The 20,755-nt window shown below is 37.9% G+C and overlaps 1 protein-coding gene across 6 annotated transcripts in view; it reads right to left on the bottom strand.

Moving 5' to 3' along the window:
- The window catches only part of ATP11C (ATPase phospholipid transporting 11C), a 160,663-nt gene that overhangs the window by 49,432 nt on the left and 90,476 nt on the right, over nt 1-20,755 (bottom strand). For 5 of the 6 annotated variants that reach the window (XR_009050295.1, XM_057718387.1, XM_057718388.1 and 2 more), the window contains 9 exons: nt 14,213-14,341; nt 12,307-12,410; nt 10,101-10,151; nt 9,030-9,094; nt 8,497-8,578; nt 7,463-7,613; nt 6,674-6,871; nt 1,667-1,828; nt 838-989 (listed from right to left, as the gene is read on the bottom strand). Coding sequence is in view for 5 of the 6 variants with exons in the window: in XM_057718387.1 (XP_057574370.1) it covers nt 838-989; nt 1,667-1,828; nt 6,674-6,871; nt 7,463-7,613; nt 8,497-8,578; nt 9,030-9,094; nt 10,101-10,151; nt 12,307-12,410; nt 14,213-14,341 (1,094 nt within the window). In the remaining variant the exon portion in view is untranslated. The remainder of the gene's footprint in view (nt 1-837; nt 990-1,666; nt 1,829-6,673; nt 6,872-7,462; nt 7,614-8,496; nt 8,579-9,029; nt 9,095-10,100; nt 10,152-12,306; nt 12,411-14,212; nt 14,342-20,755) is intronic. The other variant, XM_057718389.1, reaches the window with a different exon arrangement.

The following is a 20,755-nucleotide window of genomic DNA, read 5'->3' as shown; positions in this document are numbered from 1 at the left end:
CTGAGATGTTAACACAGAGCAAGTCAATGCCCAGTCACAAATCGTAACCAAGAAAGAGGCAATTTGTAATTCCAGTTCTGTAGCTAACATATGGGGTGAACTTTTAACCACTTAATCATTTTGGGCTTCATGGATAAAACAGGACTTTCAGTTACCAAATGATATCAAAACTGCTGGGAGCACTTCAGAAATAACATGTGTTGCACGAAAAGTGGCCACTGTTATAGGATTTCCAAAATATAATAATATTTGGACTTCTGGCTGGAATGCATAAATAGTAATGGAAATTATATCTATGCATTGCTATTTTCTTTTTGGTCTTAATTGGTTAGGTTTGGGAATAACTTTCAGATAAAGTAGTTTAGCTCCTTATTAAAGAATAAGGATACTTATCATGTAAGGTTATTGAAGCAAATAAGAGAAAAAACAAAATAACTCCTGTCCTCCTGTGATTTTGCTTTCTCAGAAGTACAAGAAATGTTTAATTTTTTTTACTCTTCAATGCTAATGTATTCTTCTACAACTTATTTCTGAGTTTTAAAACAGCATTACTGAGTTATAACTGATAGAGAACTGCAAACACCTAATGTGCGCAATTTGATGAGTTTGGACACATGAATATGTCTGTGATAACATCACCATAATCAAGGTAAGAGACATATCCCAACATTTCTCAGTTTCTTTGTGTCCCTTTGCTTTTCTGTTGTTTGTGGTAAGAACATTTAACATATGAAATCTACTCTCTTAACAAATTTTGAAGTGAAAACACCATATTGTTAACTATAGGCAGAACTGTACCTCTTGAAATTACTCATCTAGCATAACATATGTGCTTACTTTTTAGCTCCTTTGACCAAAGCTATTTCATCTGGCGAAGAGGACATATAGGTTAATTCAGCTGATTCTGTAACTCCATCAACAGCATCATTTGTTTTAATTTCTACAGTATGACATAAACACAAGGCACGCAGAAAGAGCTCTTCTCGATTCTGTTGAAGCGTAACAGAAAAATGACTATGTTATTTTCACTGTGATCACTTGGTAACTACTCAATGAACAGAGAAAAGTTATTAATGTGAGAGAATGGTATAACCTCCAGCAAACTGAATAGCAGAAATTTATAAATTCCTAATACTCAAATGAGCTATATATTCTCGTAGTCCCTACCAACATGCCTGGTTCTCAGCTAACATACCCTAGGGGCTATGTTAACTCACCCAGGTTACTGTAGTGACACCTAATACCAAAGCCGTGACATCTCCACGGCCTAAAAGAGTTCATTCAATCCTAACTCACAATCTGGCAATAGCTCAGGTGCAGGGAGACTCTCATTCATTTAATGCCTAGACACTCCTGGGAACGGAATGATTTCAAAAGACATCATTCTTGGAGCAGCTCATATTTTTAAAGATGAAGCACCAAAAATTATGGTCACATAGTCAAGTGAAAGTTTTACCCAAATGCCATTTCTCACAATGCTCTCTTCTTATAATTTCTACTTGCTTACAAATTCCAGAGGTGTCCGTAAAATAAGAAAGGTGAAGTTGAAAGAACAAATGGCTATTCAAAAGTCTATGTCACATGCCCAAATTCTCATTTCTACTGTGTTAACACATGTCTATATAAGTTGATTTCTCAAAGTAAAATGGTAACACAGAAAATCTACCTTATCTGCTCTGTCAAAATATGTTAAGGGTCCATCAGTTTGAGAGAGTCCATCAGCCTCCTGAGTTCCACCTTTATATTTATGCCCATCTATGCAGCATTCAATGAATTCCATGCTGTTTTCAGTAAGTGTTCCAGTCTTATCAGTAAATACATAATCCACCTAAAAACAAGAACACAAACATATGCATTCTTACTTTCTTCAGTGTGATTAATTTTTAGCTATAAGGCAGCTAATTTAGCTATAAGGCAGGACTATTTTCATATCCACAGAAATCACCTTTTCTAAAAACTTGTCCCATGTCAGGTAATTACAGAAGCAATATTATCAAATGAATGAGAAATGGAGAAGTATTTTTAAAGATGCTGAAATAGTATCACATGTCTAAGGTGGACTTACTCAAATACAGGAGATTAATAGGCAGGAAGAATGTGGCTATTTTATCAAACTAAAACCCCTTCAATTTAACACTTATCTAATTTTGATATAAAGACGTTAACACAAGAAAAGTCAATTTTCCAAGAGGGAAACAATTTACTGACCACTTATTTCTCTCTCTCTCTGTCTCTTTCTTTCACATACACACACACACACACACACACACACACACACACACACACACACACACACACTCACACAGAAAATATATGTGATAGGAACTTTGGGATGTAACAAAGCTTTTCCTTGAAAAGTAAAGTTTTCTATAAATATACTGGACTGAGTAAAATGCATTGTGTCATATAATGTATATAAATAAGAGTTACAGAATACAGATGGACGGGAAATAATAACAACAGTTCACTTAATTAGGAGACGCAGTAAATCAATGATCAAAAACATAAATGAAATTTCAGATACTCCTCAAAAAAGTTTCCAAATTAAAAAAAGCAGAGTTTATAATGATAGGTTAAAGTATAATATAAGCATACTTTCATTAATAATGGAAAAAATAGGCTATGAAAAAATTTTCCATGTAAAATAAGCCATTTTGAGCATTTCCATTTTATCTCAGTTTTTATCTCTTCTATTTATAACATCTGGCTTTTGGAAACCCACAATTTTATCCTCCTTTTGGCAATTTATGCTTAAATAGTTAAAATTATGGGCTGACAGGAACAAGCATAAGTACAAGATTAAGGTTTTTATTATGTAAGGGAGAAAGAGATGAACTGCAGCAGTAGTTGCTTTCTAATTATTTTTCAAAGCTTTGCATGGTAGCAGCACTGGCACAAATATAGCATTCCAATCTTCTCTTTTTTTTCCTGTTAGCCAGCCAAGTTTGAATTCTCTCTTTAAATTAATCCAAGCGGTATTATTCCTGTATCATCTAGATTTTTTCCAGTCAAAATGAGATTCTTTGGGGCTTTTTTTCTGATCAAAATTATTAACCTTCATTTCCCCCTGAAGGTTGTGCTGGGCTGTTGCAGCTCCTGCACTTGGATGAGCGTTAACCCATGTTGAAATCTTTGATAGATGACAAAGGTAATAGCTTTCAAAAATAAGGTGCAATCGTTTGCCTATATATAATAGTTTGTGCAGTATGGATCTGTGTACAATTAACCTCATGGATATAGGCCAGCAAACTATAATATACCCTGACAGAGTAATTATCAAATTGTAGTCTGCACCACACTCACTTGGAGGGTGCTTGTTAAAACTCAGATTGCTGGGCTTTATCCCCAGAGTTTCTCATTCAGTAGCTCTAGGGTGGAGCTGGATAATGTGCACTACTACTAAGTTCCCAGGTGATGCTCATGCTGTGGTCCTGAGACGATGCTTTGAGAACCACTGATCTAATACATGCCCTATACTCAGGACAAAGGGAGGAAAGGAGGGGCTGTTATTAAAAAGTATTCTCGGGACTACCCTGCTGGTCCAGTGGGTAAGACTCTGCACTCCCAACGCAGGGGGCCTGGGTTCAATCCCTGGTCGGGGAACGAGATCCCACATGCATGCCGCAACTAAGAGCTTGCATGCCACAACTAAGAAGCCCACACGCCGCAATGAAGATCCCGTGTGCCGCAACCAAAACCAGCACAGCCAAAATAAATAAACATTTTTTTTTGAAAAAAGTATTCTCATATTTAAAGGAGAGAGAGGGTCAACAAGTGAGAGGCTACTGCTTGCCTCTGACTCTCAACAGTCTCCTCCTCTTTAGTGGTAGGTTTGAGCCAGTTGCAGAAAAGGCCCCTCTCTATCAGCAAGCTCAAAGCCATCAGTTTATGGATAGAAAGCCTAAAGTGAGATAGCTGTTCAAGGACAGAAAGAGCTCTAAAATAAGGTTGAACACATGAAATCACCTAGTTTACAGGCAAAAATTAGTCAAAAAATTTCATATCGTTTAACCTAGTGAAGAACTTGGACTGGAGTTGTGGCTCTACCACCTACTAACTTTGTGACCTTGGAAAAATCTTCTCATCTCTCTGAACATTAAATATTAGCCTTTAAATAATCAAACCTGCTGCACAAGGCTGTAAAGATTACTAAATATGTTGGTAAGCTATAAAGTGTTATATAGATGGTGACTGACATTGCTATTGACCAAAATCACACAGTACTGGACTCTTTCCATCAGTTCACATGCCTTAATTTCTCTGATTATCATCACATTGCTATAGCTGGGGTGTGATACGTGTGTTTCCCCAACTAGATGGTGAACAACTCAAAGGTTTCTTGTTTACTTCATAATAGTAGCCCCAGTACCAAGAACATATCTTAGATAACAAAGAAGTTTAATATATAACCACTGGATTGAATTACTGGAATCAGAATATATATTCTGACGTGCCATTGGGCATAGCTGTGAGACTGGGGGCGGGGGGGATATGAAAGATGAGGCTATCCCCACGATTTTCGAAAAGTTGAAGCCATTTGGTTGTCTAAAGGACCAATGTCTGATCATAAAAGACCTCATTCTTTGCCAATTGAACTGAGCAGTCTACTTCTTTTTGTTTCTCAAATCAAAAACAAATACTGTCCTAAACATATCTTCCTATTTTTTAATATCAACATGTATCACTTTGAAAGCAGTTAAACAAGTGTTTGCAATGGTATTGATGGAAACGAACGCTGCTTTTAAGTAAATGAAAGCCCTACAGATTTTAAATTCTGACTCATCAAGGAGGAAACTGGTTACACTTAATTTCCTATGTACTGGTCCACTGAATGCTAAATGGCCTCAGAGACCATTTCAAGGCTTCTTTGCATTTTCATTTAAGTAGTTTCTATACATATAACCTGATCATGATGGCAAGTTGTTTTTGCAGTGTACAAACTGAAGTGGTGGTCTGGTTATTATCTTAGTTATTTGACTAAATGACAATCACATCCAGAAAAGTGCGTTTTGGTGGGGGAAACAAGTGGTGGCTGAAATGAAAACTCTAGTTTCTTTTCAGTGCTCAAATTTACTACATCATTACCCAGAGCTCTACTTTACTTTCTGCAGTGTGAATAAGCCTAGATGATAGGAACAAGATTACATTCCCATAGGTAAGATGGAATCTGCTGAGGTGGAGGTCTGGCCTGGATATCCTACCTTTCTCTGGTAAGAATTAGGTGCCACACGTGGAATGATTGCTGTTCTATTTGCAGTAGCCTGGGACTAGCCATGTTCACCCTTGGGTAGCTTAACTCATACAGCTAGGCACTGGATCTAGAATAGGCTGATCTACTCAACTAAATCAGCTGTCAGGGAAAAGTTCACTTATAACTCTTTTTTTTTTTTTGCCATGCAAAAGAGCTGCAGATTGATACCTTTTGCTGGGACTTGGGTAGTTCTACTCAGCTTTGTGCCTGGATGAAAACCTCTGGTTTAAAAAAGCTAAGGTCAGCTATGGCAGCTGAAGTGACCTACAAAAGAAGCTTCTGGGAACAATATCTTAGGGAAAAACATTCGTTCATTCACTGCTTAGTCTATCCTTAGTGACTTAGTATCTCTGTGGGATGCAGATGCCGTGGTTTGGGACCCTGAATCCTAGAGTCACATCTCAACATAATGATATCTGGAGTCCTTTCACCCTTGTGACTGTAGTTGTCAAGAGGGTACTTCGGTTTAGGCAAAGGCTGTGTTAAGAACAGAAATAGAGAGTGGGGGTGGAGGGAGACTGAACTCAGGAGGAGAGTTTTGAGGTATAGGTGCAAATTGGCACCATTCAAAACGAGTGTGAGGCCCTGTTGCAGCCATACAGTTCCATTAACTGAATTTGCATCTCCCAGTCACAGAATATTTCCACAGCCTTGACATTCTAAATATCAAGAGAATTAAATGCAAGCCAAAAAATCCCCTCAGCTTGTGAAGATCATTACATGACACACAGTAAAATCAGACAAAGGGAAAAACTTTCTCAAAAGTGATAAGAAAAGCACCTAAGAAGTCATCACTTGAAGAATTACAGCTAGACTGCACTGCATTTGAAAACAACCTGGGTTAGCAACGAGGTCAAAGCCTGGACTCCACTGGTATATGAAGCAAAATGCATTTAGAGGAGTGCATGCCCTCACATTTTCCCTTCATTTAAATTCTTGCACTGGAATAAGTAACTCTGCTTTCTAGGTCTGTATTCCATCTGATCAGAAATATACCAAGAAAATGTCCATACAACAACTCTGGTCAGTTTTGTTTATGGAAGAAAATGCATTTATAAAGTGGCTTTATTTCCATTACCTCATGTTCTATCCCTAAATGATTATAGATGGTGAGGAAGACTACATGTTTCCTGTTCCAAAGCAATAACCCATAATCTAACACCACCACTAGGTGAGTTTTAAAGAGAATTCCCATAACATTCAAATTCAGCACATAAATCAGGGCCCTTCTCAAAAATGCCAGCAAAATAATTGGCACTATAGTTATGAAAACATTGCTTGCCTTCATTACATGCCTGCATAAAGGCATTTTCGTTGAATCACATTTCCAAATGTGAAATGGTTACAGACATTGGCAATCCAAGCTACAAGAAAAGATATGTTCACTATGTTAACTTATTTTAAGTAAAAATAAGTTCTAACCTGACCAAGTTCTTCATTAAGGTCTGATGTGTTAACCAGGGCTCCTTCATTAATTTCTTCATCATAAAAGTCCTTATCCCATGAAATGAAGAAGGAGCCCAAGAATTTTTGCATTTCTACTGTGACATACATGGAGACAGGAATGATAAAGTTGAATAGAACCATAAATGACAGGAAGTCGGTGAACATTTTCAAAACCTGAAACAAAAGAAATAGTTCATATTAATTAAATGTACAGTTGCATCAAGCAAGTGTAATATAAACTTTCTATCTTTTAATTTAAATGCCGAAAGCACTGCTCTTGCTATAAAACAGAAACCTCCCAACGACATTATATCATTGGTCAAAATTATTATCGCAGTATGTGAAAGGAAAACTTAAAACACCGAGTTTTGTCACTATTCTTCAGTGAATGCACCTTGACTTAACACTTTTCACTTCCATAAGTTCTCTTCTCCTCCCACCCCCAAATATGAATGTAGGCTCAAAGTTTTCGTGTAGGCATCTATTATGTTCCTATCATGATATATCACAAGCTCATAATATATTAACATGCCAGACCTTCTTGCCCGATTGCTTAAAACTCTTAACCAAAGAGTTAAAAACAAGGATAGACGCCTAGGGTTAAAAAATATTCTAACATTTCTTAAACAGTTAATGGCTTGGGGCTACTAAACAACCAAGGGAAAACCCAAATATCAAAGGTATCGTTATCTGAGCAGCATTTCAATCAAGGGTGGCTCTGTCACAATGTGCTAGGGTTAAAATTTTCAGCATAAAACAAATTACCTTCAAAGTCTCCCGCTCTTTCTGGGTCTTCTGGTTATACCAAGGTTCATCGTTATATGGGGTACTTTGCCAAACATACTTTAGAGTAGTGCATATTGCAGCTTTGCCCAGTAAGATAAATAAATACACAATCAGAAAGGCATTGATAGATCTGAAAAATAAGACATTATGGATTTAAAAACCATCTAATTTACTTAAGATATCAACTAGGTATAAGCAAAACTGTTCAGTTTTCTAAATCTTCTATTGTGTATGATGTGTAACCACAGCACAGACCTGTATACATGAACCTCAGTCATCACTGCTAAAGCATTACTCTTGAGTGGTAAAACAGCAAAGCCAGCCCTAACCCGAACCCAAAGTACAATGGCTGACTAGCTCAACACACCTTTAGTAAGGATCCTATAAAGTGACAAAACACACCCCCCCACACACACACCCCCTGTTACCTACTCAACCCTTATAGAAAGAGTAGGTTGTTTCTGCAAATGTGAAATCTTCAAGCTTAGTGTGGATTCTTTTAGTCTGAAAGTAGAGCTATGGAGAGGGTGTCACTGATATACTGGATATCCATGCCGACAGGACAGTGAGGTCCATGCCAGTGGCAAATGGTTTGAAGGTGTGTCAGGCACCACTTCAGTATTTGCCAGCAGACTATTATCTGTGTTGTACAACCTCCTTACGTATAGCAACTAGAGGACTCCAAACCATTATCCAGCAGTAAAAGAGAATAAATTTCAACTTAACTCTGCCCTTGAATAGCTAAGTGAGCTTAGGTAAATCAGTATCATCTCTAAGACTATTTCTTTATCTATAAAGTGAACAGGCTAACAGGAATTACTCAGAGTTGCTCAGAGGATTAAATCAAATCAGATATACAAATCACTGAGCACAGTTTCTGGAACATAAAAAGTGCTCAAAATGGTAGCACTATTATAATTTATGTTGTTTTTTCTTATGGTTGTTATTCAGAATTACTGAGAAGTAACAATTTCAGTTCAATAACAACTACAGAAATTGTGATGTACACTAACTTTTCAACAGCAGAACGTTTCTGAGATTTCCCTTGGTAGTTCAATGCCATTTTGGTTTCCATTCCAGTGTAAACAGCAACTCCTAAGGAATAACAATACAATAAAAATTAAATTACAAATGAGAATGCCAACCCAACTCCCCACCCAGATGGATCTACCAATTTTCTTTTTTCTTCAACTTTATTGAGTTATACCTTACATTTCATAAAGATGCACCCATTTAAGTGACAATTTGATAAGTTTTGACAAATGTATACACCCATGAAATGACCACTAGCACAATCAAGGTACCAATTTTTTCAGTGTATAAAAGTAGGAATTCTAGACTCTCTTGTATTCACCAGTTGATATATTACTTTTAGTATAATTTTAATTCAACATAGTTTGTCATATTTCAAGTTAGTTTACCATCTTATAAATTCCCAACACCTAAAAACAGGCTTAGATTAAATGGAATTAAATGCCATGTTCAATTTTTAACTGCACTATTTATGCACAGGCTTTAAAAGGCATATATCTTAAAAAACGTTCACCATATATCTTCTTGGTATTTTTTAGTGTAGCTCCTTTCAACAAAAGATTCTCAGGTCCCAAAGACCTAAACAAAAAATGAACACAACTTTTATACAAACAGCCCAATAAATAGCACCATCAACTTTGGGGACATATTTTGCCCTAACACACATCTATTTCCAAAAGGTTCAGAATGGATCTGTCTACTTGTATCATACGCTTACTAACACAGGACGAGCTGAAAGATCCTTCCCTCTGAAGTTACTTGAGGATACAGCACAGATGGAAGCACACACAGTACAGGAGTAGCTACCAGCAACACACAGAGGTAAAAAGATGCACAGAGATAAAAGGATTATGAGTCACAGACAGCAAGACAAGAACTGAACAGAACAGCAGACACTAAGAAACTGAAAGAAAAGGTGACAGTAAAAGACTGGGAAAGCAAATATCAAGGCAGGAAAGACACACTGCTATATTCATAGAGAGTAAACCCCCCTTTTGGGGGATCACTGGGCACCCGGTGTTTCTTTAACTTCCTTTTGAGTTTTGGCTATAAAGGCCAAGTGGGAAAGTTGAGATAATTAACTGGATGATAGAAGAAGGAAGAAAACATCCCTTTTTATATGAACTGTTTCATTATAAATGATTAAACCTTTCATTTTACTTAAGTCCAGCGAATTCTCCCAGCATTTTTTCTACTGCCTAGTCCCTAAATTACTCTCCCTTAACACACTGTTCTCCAGATATACTTCCAATATTGTCAGGCACTGCACAACCAAGGACAATAAATACTGCACTTAGAACATATTTGGGAATATTGGTAAAAGTGTCTGTAGCACTACAATTTTAGAAACCCTCAGCATCACTTCCAACACCGCCCCCCTCCCAGGACACACACGCTCTGAGCTGTTGCCACTACACCCCTACCAGTCACCAGGTCAGCTACTTAAGACCCCTTAGTGGCTAGTTATTCTAGGTTTATTTGCCTTACATCCCTTTCTAGAAAGGAAAGTATTTAGCTATTTTAATGGGCTTAAAAGAGAAACATTTCTCCCCAAAAGGACAGATTAAAGGAATTATAAACTAACCTGGCAACAGGTTCAAGACTATTACTATAGATATTGATTCGGCCAACAAACCTGCAAAAAGAACATAATAGCACACGTATTTTCTATATCTAGATAAAATCTATTTACTCCAAATACAGGAATGAATCAAAATACAAATAATGCAAGAAGAGATCAGACAATGAACTACGAAAGCCTACTGTCTTTCTTTTAAAAGTTATGTTGAACCAATATGGTATGTAACATTTTCATCTAATTTTTAAAATATTATGGATTATAAGAATGTAAACAAAGATTCTAAATTGCTTTTCAAGATCTACCTGGCACCATGCATGCACACGATGCCCCTTCTCATCTATACTTCATGTAAATAATTGGCTTCTATTTTACATTCATGTGAAGAAAGGTTTCTGGTGCTAAAACCACTTTCAAAACCATTAGTTCAGTAGTTCTTTCACTTGAGCATGCATCAGAATTACTGGAGGGCTTTTTACACCACAGATTTCTGGGCCCCATCCCCAAGTTTATGGTTCAGGTAAGAATCTGAATCTGCAGTTCCAACAAGGTCCCACGTGATACTGATACTGCTAGCCTGGGATCACCCTCTGAGAATCACAGCATTAGGGAACACTTGATTATCATCTTGGAAATTTCCAAACTGTGTCTTGCAGCTGAATACTGAGTTTGATCTGATCAACCGATCAGATATATGGTTATGCACGTGGTAATCTACATTTCTGAAAAATAGGGTAAAAAGCTCTAAATATCCCTTAACAAGAATGTTATGAGTATTTTGTAACTGACATTATAATTTTTCCAGGAAAATTGAACTATTATTACTAATTACACAAAATATGAAGGTCTGCTCATTCATTCATCGTGTATTAATTGCACCATTACTATGCTTGCTAATAAGCAAGAAAAATGTGTTCCTTGTCCCAAAACAGGGAACACTTGATTACCATCAGGTAATTACAATATAAGTGATGACCACTAGAGTGGTGGCAGTACAAGGTATTCTGAAGCCACATACCAAGGGTACTCAATCTAGTCTAGAGAAATTAGGAATAACCTTCCCTCACTAAAAATCTCCTTCACATTTAAGGTAACTGAAAAATTTAGGAGTTACCCTATAAATATACAAGGATGTACATTATTCTCTAACTCAGGCAAAATCAGTTACTCCCTTTCCTGTGATTCTATGGGCCTTTTACTCACCTTTATTATCTCACTGTACTGTAAGCCTAGCTTTACTGTTCTATCCCCTTTGCAAAGTGTGAGTTCCCCAAAGGCAGGGAACAGCTATTTTGCTTTGTGATTCTAAGTTCCTACTATCAAGGTGTATACAGAAGAAGGGAAAAAGGAAAGAAGGAATGATGGGAAGGAGGGAGGGTATTATTCATGTAGTAGGATGAATACTTTGTTTTTCCACTACTGGGCATTGCTGTAAGCCACATCCCACCATTTGGTCCCCTATTATGACCAACAGCATTCATTAACAAGATGGCTGGCATGGGTGATGGATGCCATCTGTAAAGGTGGAACAGAATATAATTAATTGGTCCACTTGGGGATAAAACCCATTATTCTATCCTCATTAACATTATGCTCTAATCAACCAAAGTAACCAGTCTTAAAAATCAAATGCTGATTTTCTGACAACCCACAATGACTGTGAATCAGTAAATCTACTCCAGAAAGCCTAAGCATAGCAAAATAGAGGAAATCATACCATTTCACTGCTCCCTCAATTTAACTGTTTATTTTGGACAAGAAACACCCTATGTACGATACTCAGTTCATCATGACCCTCATAAAAAAGGATCGAATGCCTACTAATTGCATGTTCCCATATCTCCTTTTCTCTTTAATGTTGGATGACACATAAAGTGGTTTATTTTTATTTTAATTAACTCTGGCTAATGCATGAGTTTGATAGATCAGCCTTACGGGATTACATAATCTTAAAATGTGATGGATGGCCATGTCTACAAATAACAATAATAAAAGAAAAACCACAAGTAAGATGCCTGGGCCCACAATGATTTATCTTAGGCTGGTAGTGAACAAGGCTGATTTGATTCATTTGCCTGCCAGAAGGAAGGAATAGCTCATAAAAACACAAATGAAAGGAGGCTGGTAAGTGGTGGGTGTTTCTTTGCAATACTGGTGGCAAAGAGAAGCAAAGCCATCAGACAGCAGTAAAATGAAACCAGGTAATTCTTACTTGTAGAGGTCAGGTTGAGGCTGTTCACATTCAATTGCTGCTCTGAGGCTATCAATGGATTCGGCTGTACACAGGTCAATGGTGTCACGTACCGCATAATGTGTCTAGATGAAAGCAGAAGAAAAAGCAAAAACAGCCAAAAGAAAAAAAGTGTAATCGTACACCCACCTGATTTCGGAACACTGTATGTTTTTAGTAAGAGGCTTTGGCAGAATGATACAAATATTGATGCACATTTCCAACTAAATAAACTTGATGGTATTATTCTTAAAATATATTACAAATAATTAGAAAGAGAACTTTGCTGCAAGGGGATTTCAAAGATAATGAGAAAACTAAAAGTTTTTCTTGATACTGACAGCAGAGAGAATTCCATTTGCAGCATGCATATAATTAACTGAAAACCCCATGAAAAACTGAATGCATTTTTTTCCTTCTATTTCTAGAACTGAGACCTATTATTTTGCTCACCACAGTGTACAGTGATGTTATACACATAAGAACTGAACATAACCTTTTGGTCATAAGAATGCTTAACACTTTTGCCAACAGAAAGAAAAAAATTATCAATAGTTTCCATTACACAAACAGGAAAATTAATGATCCTGAAAATGTTCCAAGTGGCTACAATTTATGTAAGGAGCAGGGAGATGATACGTTTTGCCTTAGTCAGACAGTTAGAATATTCTCCTAATGTATATTATGTACTTACTTGATTGACCCAGAACTCAAGGAAGGCTCCAATAAACCCATTTATAAATCATCAGAGAAGGGCTGATGCAGATTCAAACACTGCACCACTTATGCTGCAGGGAAAGCTGTTGCACAGTCTTCAGAGAATACTATGGATCTGCCTGAGCTACATTTAACACTATCTCCTGACTTTGAAAACCTATGTACTTGTAGCTGATTTGATCAGATCAACTTCATTGGAAAATGAAACCACTTGAAAGTTTTCTGCCTCTAAACAACTTTTTCCCCTGTTAGGAAATCTTAAGGTAGATTTCTTGATTTTTATCTTGACATTCCCTCAGATATAACTTTGCTTTTCAATAGTTTAAATGGGACTAGTTCATCACCATGCCCCTGAAGTACAAAATTAGTTATCTAACAGGCATTTAAGTTCCTTTCCCACATACTGAGTCCTGGTCCTCAACTCCAGATGGAATAAACAAGCAGAGGAAAGCCCTCAAGGATACACACAGAGGTGAGCACATTAGTATTCTTTCTTAAAGGCAGTGTATAGAGGATACATCTTCATGCTCTGTGGAGCTCTGGATGAGAGCCAAGAACTGACTGTGCTGGAAAGTACCAGGGAAGTAAGTTATCCTCCAGTTTGAACAAATTTACTCTAACGCATTTATAATTCTTCCTAGTTGCAATAAAGTAAATATTTGCCAAATTATACCCTAAGGTATTTTTAAAAAGTTAATCAAACCATTCCAGGTTAGACTTTCTATATGCCAGGAATACACATTTTTTAAAGAAGATATTCATCAGTTTAAAAATAAAAATAGATCAAACTGTGAGGTTAGAGTATCTTAGGGTGAAGTTATTTTCATAGGTATATAGTTTCAGCCTATGACTACTTTCATTTTTAAAAGCCTAAATAAAATATTGAATGGGTTAATGTCAATATGAAATGCAAACAGTGCTATAAAAAATGTGGTGGCTTTTATTTGGGGTGTGGATTTCCTCACCCACCACCACCCTTTCCCCCAAAGTTGAGTATTTGCTTAGAAGTTCAAAGACAGTTATATAAAAGCTGTCTTCAAATACAAAACTTACATAAATAGGAAAAAATAAGATAAAAGATTAGGGGCCAGTATTGTATGATTAGGACTGAGTATTGTATGATTAACTATCCTGAGCTCAAAATGTTTAGGCAGCGTTTAGTCTCCATTACCTTGCAATTGGATTCCCCATCAAGACTTGCTGTAGTAACATAACAGGTGCCATCAATTGTGCAGGATGATAGAAGAATAAGATCACAGGGAAAGGTTTCATCTGCCTGTACTTCTACTACATCACCGACCTAGTACAGAGAGAAAAATAAATATTCTTAATTCCAAACATGCATTCATTATACTGTAAACTAAAGTCAAAACAGGAGCAAAGGACCTCCCCCTCTGGGGCTTAGAATGTCTCATCATGCTATACCATGAGAAAGGTGATGAAAGAATATTACTCAACATTCAGAATCCTCTTTAAGGTTATAAGGACTTAGGATGCTTTTAGATTACCCTAGTATTGAATTTTAATCTCTAATAAACGATTTCAGCACCCAGGGACCCTTTTGCTCTCTGATGTTTCTGGCATTGGTGTTTGATAAGAGAATGGCCATTATCGTTTCATGAATGAATCATCTTAACTTGAGCGCTTCATGAACACTGGGATGCCGCACTGCCACTCTGCATCATAGATAAATATTTCAAAATGCTTTCCCTTCCAAGTGATAACAGCTATTATTTTTGGGTGACAGTTCTCTCTTCAGTGCTCAGAAAATCTCACTTAGAGAGGTGTTTATTTTACTCATAACATTTGAAAAAAACTTTCTTCAAATAGGTCATTTTCCAACAATTCATCTGCTATCGGCAAGTACCCAAAGCTCAAGTAGAGGAAAAACATGAGAGAAGAAACCATGAACCATTTCTAGTGCACAATTTAGTGCTTCCCGGGTGGCGCAGTGGTTAAGAATCTGCCTGCCAATGCAGGGGACACGGGTTCGAGACCTGATTCGGGAAGATCCCACATGCTGCAGAGCAACTAAGCACCACGACTACTAAGCCTGTGCTCTACAGCCCACGAGCCACAACTATTGAGCCCATGTGCCACAACTACTGAAGCCCGCGCACCTGGAGCCCGTGTTGCACAAGAGAAGCCACTGCACTGAGAAGAAGAGTAGCCCCCTCTCTCCGCAACTAGAGAAAGCCCGCGCGCAGCAATGAAGACCCAATGCAGCTAATAAATAAATAAATTTATTAAAAAAATAACTTAATAATGTAGGAAATAAATCATAATGATTAAAATGCAGATCTTTACTGCCTGACTTTATGTCCCAGCTCTGCCACTCAACTATATGACCTTGAGTTAAGTGTCTTCAATGACTGCAGCTACCTCATAGGGCTGGTCTGAGTATGAAATGAGGATACAGGAAAAGTGTTTTGTAAAGTGCCTGGCACATATTCACCATCTGATAGTTGTTAATTATAATTACTACTACTGCCCTGCAACTACTTTACTTACGATTTATGAATAGTCATACATTTTTTTTAGAAGGACGTAAGAAATTATCTAGCCCAGTGCATTCCAACATTTTCCATGCTAAGTAACACTTTTTTTTTTAAAATTTTTTATTTTTTTTTGTTTTTTTGGGGGGCGTACACCAGGTTCAATCATCTGTTTTTATACACATATCCCCGTATTCCCTCCCTTCCTTGACTCCCCCCTCCAGTAACACTTTTGTATAGCACCCCCAGATAAAGGGAGGAGGCTGCTGGTGACAGAAGACAACCCACTTTAGGAGGGAGTCTGGCTCACCAACTTAGGCACACTGGATGCAAAACGCTGAACTAACAAATGACACACCTGCCTTCCAATTGCTACACAATTTGGCAGACAAAGAAGAGGATTTCAAGATCTATTCAGGAACAATTTTATTTTCTTCACCAATCTTAATCAGCAGTCAAGAGCAACAGCATCAATAATGGAACTAATTTGTAAATAATATTTTATTTTCTTGGATCTCTCCTTCCTCACGTACGTAAACATTTATGTTGCTTACACAAAACCACAATCTATGCTCAAATACACAGAAGAAAAATAACAAGCAAAATCCTAAACCATCTCAGAAGAAGGAAACACTCATTAAAGAATGGAAGGCGATTCCCAGGCACTGATAAATAAAAACCACAAACACAATTTCTTTTACAACATTGACAGTCCGCTCAGATATGAAAAGGTCCCTGCACCTGGAGTGCAAGTTAAGGCTGGTAAGATGGACAGGGGCCAGATCACAAAAGGCCTGACAGGTCAGGCTCAGGGGGTTAGGCCTCATCTAGAAGGCAAGGGGGTGACTGGGAAAGGACTTTTAAAGAAAGAGAACAACACGGTCCAGTTAGACAATCAACTCTAGGGTTCTGTTTCCACTTAGCATGCACAAAACCACCAAGAGAACATCACTATCCCTCGTCATAAATATTAGAAAAAGCCAGATAATCAACAGAATCATACTTTTTTTTGAGTTCATCAGAGAGCTGAGGTTGCAGGGCAACCAAGTGAATTGTATTTCAAAGGGTGAGGAGAGACAGGAGAAATGAACTATTTCACAATTGACAAAGCACAGGAGGAAGAGACGGCTGCCATAAAAGTACAGTTTAGAACCTGACAGTTTAGCAGCTGTGCAGTTTGGAATCTCTGCAAGCTGAAGAGAAAAGAGGAGACCGTAAGCACACCTCAGTTCTTCTCTACAGGCGTCCACTGGGTGCTGAGGAGAAAGCACGGGGACAGGAGGGCCTTCCTCACTGGTACAGGCACACAGGTTCTGACTGACTGCTGTGGAGGAACAGACATAAAATAGAAGGCCACAACTGTAGACCTTCTGTGTCTAAGAGAAAAGTCAGAAACCCTCCTTGGCATGGTCTCAGGGAAATGTAACTACTGCTAGCAGAAAGCTAGAAGCAAAGCCATCTGCTGCTGGGGATGGGACAGGAAACCCCCTCATACTGAGGACCTAGCAAAGTTCAGCTGCCATGGGAAACTGGGGTGGAGGCGAGGGGAGAGTACTGAGAAAGTTCCACCCTGAGGCAAAGGTGCATAAAAACTTTCTAATATTGAGACAAAGTAGGAGAACCAAGAAACCACTCTGTTCCCACCAGGAACCCTGCAAAGAAAAACAACAAGAGAGCGCCATCTACCACTGGGGGAGGAGAAAGTGCACAGAGACAGACATCCACTGTGTCTCAGGAATGTAGGGCCTGCTGAAAGCAGAGAGTGGAAAAGGGACACTGAGAAAACCCCTGCGGCAGCCCAGCACTGCAGGCATTTAAAGTCCAGTGGTTTACTGAAAGCATCAACGGCTACAGCGAAATCCAAAGCCAGCCGACTCCTGAGCAGACTGACTCAACCCCCAACACTGACGGGCTGGCTGACAGAATAGGTGTGCCCACTGCAGACCAGAAATACGGGGTTACCTGCCTCGGTCTCCAGCATTCTTTTACATACACTACCCAAAATTCAATTTAAAAAAATGAGATGCACAAAACCAAGACAAAAATGACCTATCATCAAAAGATAAAGGTGTCCATAGGACCAGCCTCAGAAATACTCAGATTTTGGAATTATGAAACAGGGATAGAAAAATAGCTATGATTAAGATATTAAAGTATTTACTAGAAAAGATAGACAACACGTGCAGATGAGGAATTTCGGCACAAAGATGGAAACTTCGAAAAAAAAGGCAAATGGAAAAGTTAGAAATGAAAAAATGAAAAACATAGATATCAGAGATAAAGATTTCCTTCAATGGCCTTATCAGCAGACTGGATACTAAAAAAGGAAATAATCAGTAAACCTGAAGAAACTCTTCCAATATTTCTAATGCCCAAATCCATACTCTTTCCCTTATAAATACCTGTGTTTTTCCATTGGAATGCCCCAAGGCCTGTTTCTCTTCTCTATGTTTTATGTGATTCCATCCAAATTTCTATTTTGACCTAAAACATTTCCTCTGAGCTCCAGGCTTGACAATTCCATCTGGCTGTCTAACAGGAATCTCAAAATTAACATGGCTCAGGACTTCCCTGGTGGTCCAATGGTTAAGACTCTGCGCTCCCAGTGCAGGGGGGCTAGGTTTGATCCCTGGTCAGGGAACTAGATCCTGCATGCCGCAAACTAAAATATCCCGCATGCAGCAATGAAGATCCCGCGTGCCACAACTAAGACCCAGCACAGCCAAATTAAATAAATATTAAAAAAAAAAAATTAACATGGCCCAAACTGAATTCCTGATTTCCCGTCACCCCCACCTTTTCCCCTCAAACCCATTCTTCTCCCAGTCTTCTCCAGCTTATTTAATAGCACCAGCATTTAGTTTAATAGCACTACTTAATGCACCTAGTTGCTCAGGCCAAAATCAAGGAGGCTATCTTTATTCTATTTTTGCTCTTCTCACTCCCTACATGGAATACATCAATAAGTCCACGCTTTACCTCCAAAAAACATCCTGAATATACACATTTATATTGATCACGAGACAGGAGGGACAAAGTTGTGCTTTCGAGTGCGGATGCCACACCCAGACTTGCTTTGATTCAAATCCCAGCTTTCCCACTTACTAGTTTTGGACATGCTTCTTAACCTCCGTATGCCTCAGTTTCATCATTTGTGAAGAGGGGATAACAAAAGTACCTATTTCATAGGACTGTTGTAAAGTAAGGATTAAATGAGTTAACAGAATGTAAAAGGGAGTACCTGGCATATTTATGTAACATACAAATGTTAACAGCTATTTTTACTGTTATTATCTCTTCTACTATCATCCTAACATAAGCTCTTATCATCATTTGCTTATACTACGGTAGTAGCCACCTAGCGAGTTTCCCTCATTCCACTTTTGCTCATGCCTCTACTTTGCTTACTCTCCAGAGCTGTGTTTTCTTAAAAAGTAAGATCAAGTCACCCCCTAGCTTTGAATCCCTTCAAAAAATTCCCAACGCACTGAAGATACAGAACAAGTCACTCTCCTGCTCAACAAGAGTCCCCACACTCCCCAGACAAGCAATCAAACATATAGACACTTTTAGTTTATAGGCATCTCTCTCCACACACAAATACTCCAGAAAGGGCTCAATCAAACAGCATTTCACACAGAGCATCAACTGATGTAATTCAGATTATATCTGGTTGAGGTCAGCCTCAAGGAAAAGTAGCCTGGTGAGGAAAGGTGGGAGATGGGGGTCCTTCTAAGGCCGTGGGGTGACAGCAAAAACAGAAAGAGGAAATGTGAGAAAAGGAGAGATGTGGGAGACTTTCACTTGCTTTGTAATTTTACTTTGTGTTCTGGAAGTAACAGATTTAATGCTATGAACCATTTATGCTGCCTTTGGTTCTTACGTGAACAAAAAGCTGAGTTTCTATGACTGGTTTGGAAACTTCAGATCCTAACCACTTTAGTTCATCACAAGGTTCTCCCCTCTGGGATGCAGAGAACAGAGAAAAGAAAAAAGAGTGAAAGAAAGACATTTTATGTCAAACTTGGGTAACCCTCCCACTCTGTAGCCTTCCTCCCATCACTACCATAAAAAGATGCAAGACAATTTACTTATTGCTGGGAATATGGAGAACTTATGTCCGGAATTCCGGGTATTCAATAAATAATTCAGCAGTGACAATACTTGATAAAAGTATAGGGAGGAGAGTATCATTTTATATGAATTCATACCACAGCCCTGAATCATTTTGGAATGGTATTTTTACCTACCTTCTTCTCTTTCTGTTCCATACATCTTGTTCCCTTGCTCTGGAGGATTTGATTTCCATTAGCTTTTATATTTTAATCCATATTCATATAGAAACATTCTTTTAAAAATAATACAAAATTGACAAACAATTTGGGAAGATTAACAAAGTTAGATTAGCAAAATTGACAAACCCTTAGCTAGATTAAGAAAAAAAGACTGAAAACAGCTAAAAAAAGAGAAGACATCAAAACTGATGCCAGAGAAATAAAAAGGATTATAAGAGACTACTACAATTGAACACCAATAGGCAAATACCTACAAACATACAACCTACTAAAACTGAATCACGAAGAAATAAAAAAATTTGAGTGGATCCGAAAATAGTGAGAAGATTGAAACAGGAATCAAAAACCTCCTCCAAAAGAAAAGCCCAGGATCGGATGATCTCATTGGAGAATTCTACCAAGCATTTAAAAAAGAAATAACAATCCTTCCCAATTCTTCTAAAGAATCAAAGAGGTGGGAACACTCCCAAATTTATTCTATGAGGCCAGCATTACCCTGATACCATCACCAGAAAAAGACACAAGAAAACTACAGACCAACTTCCTCAATGAATACTGATACAAAAAATCTTAAAATACTATGAAATCAAAACCAACAGCACATTAAAATGATCATACACCATGACCAAATGGGATTTATAATTGGGATCCAAGGAGATATATATATATATATATATATATATATGAAAATCAAGCAGTGTAATGCAACACATACACAATGTGTTGCATGGTTATCTCAATCAATGCAGAAAAGGCATTTGGCATAATTCAACATCCTTTCATGATAAAAACACTTAATAAAATAGGAAGAGAAGGAAATGACCTCAACGTAATAAAGTCCACAGCTAACACCATACTCAGTGGGGAAAGACTGAAAGCTTTACCTCTAAGATCAGAAACAAAGGAAGGATGTCTACTCCAGCA

Source organism: Hippopotamus amphibius, chromosome X, assembly GCF_030028045.1.
Source record: "Hippopotamus amphibius kiboko isolate mHipAmp2 chromosome X, mHipAmp2.hap2, whole genome shotgun sequence".
Taxonomy (NCBI): Eukaryota; Metazoa; Chordata; class Mammalia; order Artiodactyla; family Hippopotamidae; genus Hippopotamus; species Hippopotamus amphibius.
This window is presented reverse-complemented; position numbering and strand designations above follow the sequence as displayed.